Below are 7,871 nucleotides of genomic sequence, written 5' to 3'. Positions count from 1 at the left end.
GCGAGGTGCGCCGCGGCGCCCCCGCTTCCCGCCCAGGCCTCTCGCCGCGGCAGTTCCCCCTTCTCGGAGCCCTTCTGGACTTGCGGCTAGGGCACGAGCAGTGTGACGGGAAAGAGGCGCAAGTTTCTTTCCCCGTCAGAAAAATATGCGGGGAAGAGAACTCAAACTGTCCGTTTCTTCAAACAGGAGTCTCTGTTCGGTGAGTCCGTGCGTGAGGAGAACGGTAGCTTGAGCCCTGATAGCTCGTAGTGTGCGCAGCAGCCCCTGACTCTGGGAAGAGGCTCAGAGTCCTTGTGGAGTCGGAGCCGTGTGCTTCTACAGAAGGACTTTCTGGCACGAAGCTTAACTAAAGCATGGCTAATTGCAGAGTTACACTGTGTTCCTGTGTGTCGAGTAGCTTGCTTGAATCCCATGGAAATAGAAACTTGTAATTTCATGTAACCTACTTTATAGTTTTAGCAACTGAGCGGCATGAAAATTTTTGATATTTTAATAACTGTTTTAAAGGTAATTAAAATAGAAGTGGAGCATTTAGCAGTTTTAATTTCTGTAACATCCATCTGCCTTGTAGCAGGCTATAACTTCAGTTCACTTCTTCTTCCCCATCCCCTCCCTCAGTCTGTGACCTGCTGCCCACGCTACATAACTGAGTGGTGGTACCATTATTTTCAACAACTTGTAGAAATTTCTAGGATCTCTATACTTCTCAACTCCTCCATTCTGTTTTTCTACCTTCCTGTCAAATATAAACAATTCTGAGAAGGAGAGAGAGGCTTTGTGCATCCTTTTTGATTGGTGTTGGCTGTTACTTGTCCTGGTTGTAGGACAGGTCAGCAATTTATAAGTAGAATTTGCTGTAAATACATTTGTTTAAGCTATTTTTAAAGATGTAGAAGTTGTGGAAGCAGGGCTTCTGATTTTCTGACAGCTTTTTTTTTTTTTTTTAACATGTCTGGAAAAAGCAAAGGTAAACTTATGGAATATTGTGATTAGACTTTAAATACAAACTGATGAATAATGAGTTATTTTAGATTTCAGAAGGAGAATTCTTTTAAAAATTTTTGTAGGAATGTTATGAGGGAAACTTCATTGATTTCCATTGGAAAACTATTGAATTGCACTATGCTAAAATATCATATTTGACTGCAGTTTTGTATGACTAATTTGAAGTAGCTCACTTTGACATTAAGAAATTAAATACTTTATTACAGTTATGGAGGACTTGTCTATAATTTTAATGAGGAGAGTTCTGAAATCTTTACTGTCTTCTTACAATTGTTCTACAATCAGTAAGCATACTCTCTGCTGATGAACAAGGAGTCTGGAAGTATTAATTCCTGGGATTTCAAATTCATTGTGCAAGGTTTGTTGTAAACTGTGGCTCAAGTGTTCTAACTCCATAATACATAATTTAAAAGAAGTGAGAAATAAGAGGTTTTATTAATTAAAGATTTTGACTGCAAATGCTTTGTTAACAAACTCTAATTATAAGCTTCAAGGAAATTCCTTTAAAAAAAAAAAAAAAAAAAGCTAGCTAAAATGGTTTTTCTTGTCCTGAAGCTTTGAACAGAATGTATTTGGGAATGCAATTTTTGGTCAATCATCCCTATCCTATTTGAGATCAAGAATGTGACTCTAGATTTTAATTGCTTGAATTTAGTCTTTTTTACAAGTTTGCCCAGTTTCACAGGTGAACCCCTAGTGTTCCCCCCCCCCCCCAGCTATTTGGTATTTAAAAATATCTTGAAGAACCATTCATAAAAGAAAACTCGGCAAAATGTCAGTATCACAGTAACAGCTAGAGCAGTAATCATGCTGCTGCTTAAGCTTTTCCTACCAACAATCTGGACTGCATAACAGAATACTCTGCATGAAGGCTTAATTGACATCTCTGGCTTATTTTCTTGACACAGTGAACAAGAATTGTGGCTTCAGTAGTTCCTGTTGTAGTTAATTTGTGAAGTAGTGTTACTACATCTCTTGATGTGCATAGGTTCTTCACATAGGTGAAAGAGCCATGATAAGCCATCTGCCTTGATAAACTCTGAGACTTTATCTTGTAATTCTTTCTTAACAAAAAGTACAACCAAGGTTTCTAAGGCAGACTCTTAGGTAACTTAGATCAAGAGATCTGGAACTATCATCCTATTCAGTGAACTTTGAATATGCCGCCTTTGCTTTCCTAAAACTTGTTTGAAAGCAGTCTGAATTTAAGTGTTAGAAACATGCTTCCCCATAAACTGGAGATGGAGTATAGTAAATGCTTTTATGCTTTTATGTGTTGTGATTTATTGTAATAGTTTAATTTCTGAGCTTTCTGTTCCTCTTGTGCAACCCTGGAGAAATGAGATTAAGTATATCAAAACAGATTTTCTTTCAACATGCACTTGAAGATTAAGCTCAACCAATAGATCAATTCAGAAAACATCAGTTTACAAATATAATTTAATTATGAAGTGATAGTAAAAATCTCTTACTTGGTTGTACTAAACCAGCTCATAGAAACTTTTTTTTCCCTTTCTTTAATCCCCTTCAGAGGAGGGCTTTACGATAAAAGAAATATAATTACAGCAAAGCATGGGGCCTCTCTAGTACTCAGTTAAACAGTACTACTCAAAACTTACTTTAAGTCAGCTGGTACAGAATGTTCTCTGAATAGAGGCATAAGTGAGTACAAATCTGTAGTAAAATTAGAATTTTGGCTGAAAGAAGACATGTGAATGTGCACATGAACCACATACATCAAATACCTCTAATGACAAAGTTTTGCTGAGATCATCTCAACAGTGGCCCACATCGAGGTCAGGCTCACCCCAGTAAAACTAAAGGAAAAGAGGAAACTAAAGACCTTGTGACTTTGGGCACAGCCCTAACTTTCCAGTATTTTTACAAGTATGTTTTCAAATAGCAAATCAAACAATCTGTAGCTTGTGCTAGAATGAAAACTGATGAGTCGTAATTTTAATTATCTTGATTGAAGCTGCAACTTCAACTTAATTGAACTACTCCTTCAAGTTCTGGTGTAATTTTTTTTAATCAAAATGCTGTAATGCAGTTAAATATTTTAAGATAACAATGACACTAAACAAGTACAGTATTCATTCAGCTGCTTTAAAAAGACAGTGAATTCTGATCAACTAAACCATGACCATGCAATAATTATTAGCAGAATCAAAATTGACTTGTGCAGTATTACTTGTTCAGAATGCTAAGTCCTTTTAAGTTTCACCTAAATCAGTTTAATAATGCTCCTTAACTCAAATGTCTATACTGCGAAAGACATTATACCCAGGAAGAATGTAACTTGAACAGTGTACAGTCCAAGAAAAACTTTCATTATCTAATGTCATTCTGTGGATAAGAATGAGAAGTTTTAAAAGTGAGGCTACTTTTATTTGTGGATATCAGGCTGTACACTTAATTATGTAAACCTTGACCTGACTATATAAATGATTTTTAACAGGTGTGGTATTTGAACAGATAAATGATTTAAAATAGACAAATCTTTCTGTTAGCGATAGGTTAGTCTTCAATCTTTAATATGTTCAAAGAGACTATAACTAGTTTGAAGTGTCTAGTATTGTAGTTTGAAAATTCTCCAATATATCCATCATTGAGTGTCAGCCACACGTTTGCCATACTCCACAGACGCCTTACTGCAGTTGTAGCCATGTTATGTGTACTTTTTCAAGCTGATATAGTTTGGTTGCACTTCATGTGTTTATCAAGATCATCAATAAAGGAATGCTGATACAGATGAAATAGTGTACTGTTACTCTGAACCCTTTCCAGTTATTAGTCTGGAAAGTGTGTAGTGAGATACTTGTAATCTGGCATACTACCTGGTGTAAGCTAAAGACTGGCTAGTTATTATTAAATTAGTGGACCCATATTGATAGTTCTTAAAACTTAGTTGTTCTAATTAGCTTCCAAAGCTGGCAGTGTTTTCCTGGTCTTAGAGATGTGTTGTATTTTCTTGGCAGGCTTATCCTGCTGGGTACTGTGGCTTATAGCTAGTAAACAAATGACCTTGCAGCAAATAGATAAGAATGTTAATGATAAGTCTAAAGCATGGATATGTTTGTCTTTTGCTAGTTGTGGGAAGAATCCCAAATCTTCCACATGACTGTTAAGTTTGGAATGGGTACATTCTAGGTTAATTTGCACCAAAAGCAGTTTACAACAGGAAATACTCTGTTCTATCTATATCAGTCTCTACTCTCATCTTCTACAACAGATATCTTTCACAGATAAGGTTTCTCAATGGATATAACCTTGGACCGTGAAGACAAACATACTGTCCTCCTTTAGTGATATGCTGGATAGGTATTGTCCAAATAAGGTAGAGCATCGACCCTTGCAGTTGTTGAAAATGTGGACATTCTGCTGATAGCATTCTTTGATTTGCTTTTGTGGAAACGAGGGAACAAATGAAATAAGACATGATACCATGATATGACCCAGGCTTGTCTTGCTGACAATAACCTTGTTCAGATGAGTTAAATATTACTTCCTTGCTGCCTGAATCCAGTTCTTCGATTTTTTTTTTTACTCTGGCTTGCTGTAGCATCCTTGCAATACAGTAGTTTAAGTTCTGTATGGGTGACTTTACCTTCTGTGAAGTTGTTCTGTGATGCAGATACTTTTATGTATTTTACTTGTAATACACGCAGGTGCATTCAGGCCTGATGTCTAGATGGACTTCATTTCTGAATATACATAAATGTTTCTCCCACCTTACTTTTAGACCTTTTCCTGTTGCACTGCCATTAGTACTAGGCTCAAGTTGGCAAGGGTAAGAGGGAAATAAGTTTTTCAGGCTCTTTTGCAGTACTTTTAGTGGTTTGTTGCTGATACTTGAGAAGTTGGGAAATGCACATTTTCTATTTCCAGTGATTGGATAGTCTCATTATGACTGAATTTGGAGGGAGGGTTTTGCTGACATAGAGTTTGTCAGTGATAAACTAGAGAAAAGGCCATCTAATCTTGAACAAGGACATGCTTGCACCCCCTGACTAGTTGCTGGATTTAACATTTAAACATTCATTGGAACTGCAGCTTATTTCAGGCTTTCTTGGTGCTTAGAAAGCAAATCTTTAAGCATCTTGATCTGTTTGGACAAATTTGAGAAATGGTCTCTTTTTCATGTTAAAAACAGAATGTGGACTTGTTGTCTTTGTTTTGAGAGTCATAGAGACCTCAGTTTGTTTAAAGCAATGAGTTAAATGTTGCTGCAGCAGCTCTGAAGGCAAACAGAGCTGCCGTTGTGTGTTCCATAATAGCGCTTGCTCCGCCTTGGATACTAGAAGATGGAGAATGTTGGCTTGGATCCTGAAAGGGGGGGAGGGGGCGCTTGTCTGTTGCAGTTTTTTTCTTTCTTTCTTTTTTTGTCTCCTTTTTTTTTTGTCTTTTACTGAAGTGCTAAGGAGATCTTAGCGTGTCAAAGGACAGCACCTTTCAGATGAGCAATATCTTAGAAGTGTTACCATTGGTTTAGCCCTGAAACTGTGAATTCAGAACTATTCTAACATCAGTTTCTCTATGGTTTCTCTAACAGAAGCTTTTCCTAGACAACAGAAAACTACTGTTTTTTCTTTCTTGTGTGACTGAAGGTGGCTTATTTAAATCCCAACAATACAAGTAGTCCAGAAACTTTGATTATCCCTGTTCTAGAACAAGAACCCATAAGAGAATGCTCTTACTAGATCTTTTCAACTCTTGGATTCTTTTCTGGGACTCTTCAGCCTGGAGAAGAGAAGGCTGAGGGGGGGAAATCTTATCAATGCATATAAGTATCTGAAGGGAGGGTATAGAGAGGATGGAGCCAGACTCTCTTCAGTGGTGCCCAGCAATAGGATGAGAGATGATGGGCACAAACTGAAACACAAGAAATTCTGTCTGAACATGAGAAAAATCTTCTTTACTGTGAGGGTAACAGAGCACTGGAATGGGTTACCCAGAGAGGCTATGGACTCTCCTTCCTTTGAGATATTCAAAAGCCATCTGGGCACAATCCTTGGAAACATGTTCTAGGTGACCCTGCTTGAGTGGGGGGTTGGACTACATGATCTCCAGAGGTCCCTTCCAGCCTCAACCCTTTTGTGATTCTTTTTCTTTATCTGTTATTACCTATTAGCTCAAAGAATAGCTACTATATAGGAATTCAGATGTTCCACAGTGCACATTAGACAACATTGTGTTTGCTAGGAATATCCAGCTGCGTGTTTGAAGAGGTACCTGTTAAGTCATTAGATAAACAGTGAAAAAATGTAAAGCTGGTTAGTAGATATAGTTCAGCTATTGCAAACATGCAACTTGTTGTACTCTAAAACCAAATTAAAAGATTGCTGACACTCCAGTGTTAAATGCCAAATTCGATTCTGCTGTGTTGTCTTGCAAGGTAGATATCTTTTTTGGACCTACTCCAGCCTGTTATATGTTAGAGGTTAAACTGAAGTTGCACTGGCAACAAAACTTGTTTCTTAACTGGATTATTTTTATTAGGGTGTTGTGGATGGGTGGCTTTCTTCTTGTTTTTTTGTTTATACAATTAACATGTTCTCCAGTAACTTGCTCCCTTAAAGAACTTTAGACAGTAACACAGCTAATATAATTGCAGGTATGTGGTAATTCCCTTCTGAGCTTGAAGGTAGGAGTTGCCAACAATGTTATGTTAACTGGCATGTAGAGATAATTTCTCAAAAGAAGGCAGGGAAGGGTGCATAGAGAAAGGGAACATTCTTTCCTTTTTCTGAAATTTTCCTCTCTGGTAGGGCAGAGCATGGGCTGATTACATACATTAGGCTTTCTTCATTTACCCCTAGATTCCATAAATGTCTAACCTTACTTCAATTTTGGTGCTTCTAGACAATTCACTCACGGTTCCAATATGTATTGGCACAGATAGTTTATTAACAAGATCCTGTAGGAACCATACCAACTTTGTCCTTAAAATTCAGTTTTGTTACAATGAGTGAGTCTCCTGTTCCCTTTGAGGGTACAGGATGAAGACTTAATTTATGTATGGGAGCAAGCATGGAAATTTTTAGGAGGAAATAGAATTGAATGGTATATGTAAATATAAGGAAAACTAGAGTTAAGGGGAGGGCATACTTGAAATCGCAATGAGTCCTCCTCTTTATTGTGAGAGCAACAGTAAAGACAACAGGCCTGTATTTTACGTTGAGCAGAAAAAATGATTTGTATGAGCTAATTGGATCTTGCTTTATTGCAGGTGGTATACTTTTGAAATTGGTTTAAAGGTTTGTAAGTATGTGGCAAAACTGAAAGGTGAATGGGAAAAAGCTACTCGCACTGTCTCCTAACTTTCAAAGGAATCATTTTGGATGATTGTACTTTGGCCTGTGGAAATTGTAGCTCTTGTTCTGTTTCAAACTTGCTACTGTAGCCTACCACCAGGCTTTTTAGGTGCTTCACCAGTAAGTACAGGAGCTAGCCTTGTGAAAGAAGGGAATCAAAATAAGATTTGGCATGTTGGACAACAATGCATAAGACTTTGTACCCAGACTTTTGAAACTGGAGTTTGTGAAGGTAACAACTCATTTCTAGCAAGTAACCATTTAGAGCTTTTCAAGGACTTCATCATCATAGGAGCATAGGAAAAGCACAACATAGTGCCTTTAATACCAAAGGTACCTGAATTCTAGGCAAGTGTTCCAAAAATATATTTTTTTACCTTTTGGGCAAAAAGTGTGATGAATAGCAACATGAAGCCTAGCATACAACAGCTCATGTATAGTCTGTCTTTGCCAACAGGTTGGCCAACCTGGTAAGGAGGGCTTTAAACTAGGAAGGATGGGAGAAGGGGAGAGTTATAGTGCCAGGGTAGTTGGCAAAAGACAGCTCAAGTC

At 37.7% G+C, this 7,871-nt stretch overlaps 1 protein-coding gene across 2 annotated transcripts in view; it reads left to right on the top strand.

Moving 5' to 3' along the window:
• Positions 1-81: 81 nt before the first annotated feature.
• Positions 82-7,871, top strand: part of FAR1 (fatty acyl-CoA reductase 1) — a 42,681-nt gene continuing 34,891 nt past the window's right edge. The window contains exon 1 of one of the 2 annotated variants that reach the window (XM_026087716.1): positions 82-199. In XM_026087716.1, coding sequence (XP_025943501.1) covers positions 146-199 — 54 coding nt within the window. In that variant the 5' untranslated portion in view covers positions 82-145. The remainder of the gene's footprint in view (positions 200-7,871) is intronic. The other variant, XM_026087717.1, reaches the window with a different exon arrangement.

The sequence above is a fragment of the Apteryx rowi genome, unplaced genomic scaffold (assembly GCF_003343035.1).
Source record: "Apteryx rowi isolate R43461 unplaced genomic scaffold, aptRow1 scaffold_73, whole genome shotgun sequence".
Taxonomy (NCBI): domain Eukaryota; kingdom Metazoa; phylum Chordata; class Aves; order Apterygiformes; family Apterygidae; genus Apteryx; species Apteryx rowi.
This window is presented reverse-complemented; position numbering and strand designations above follow the sequence as displayed.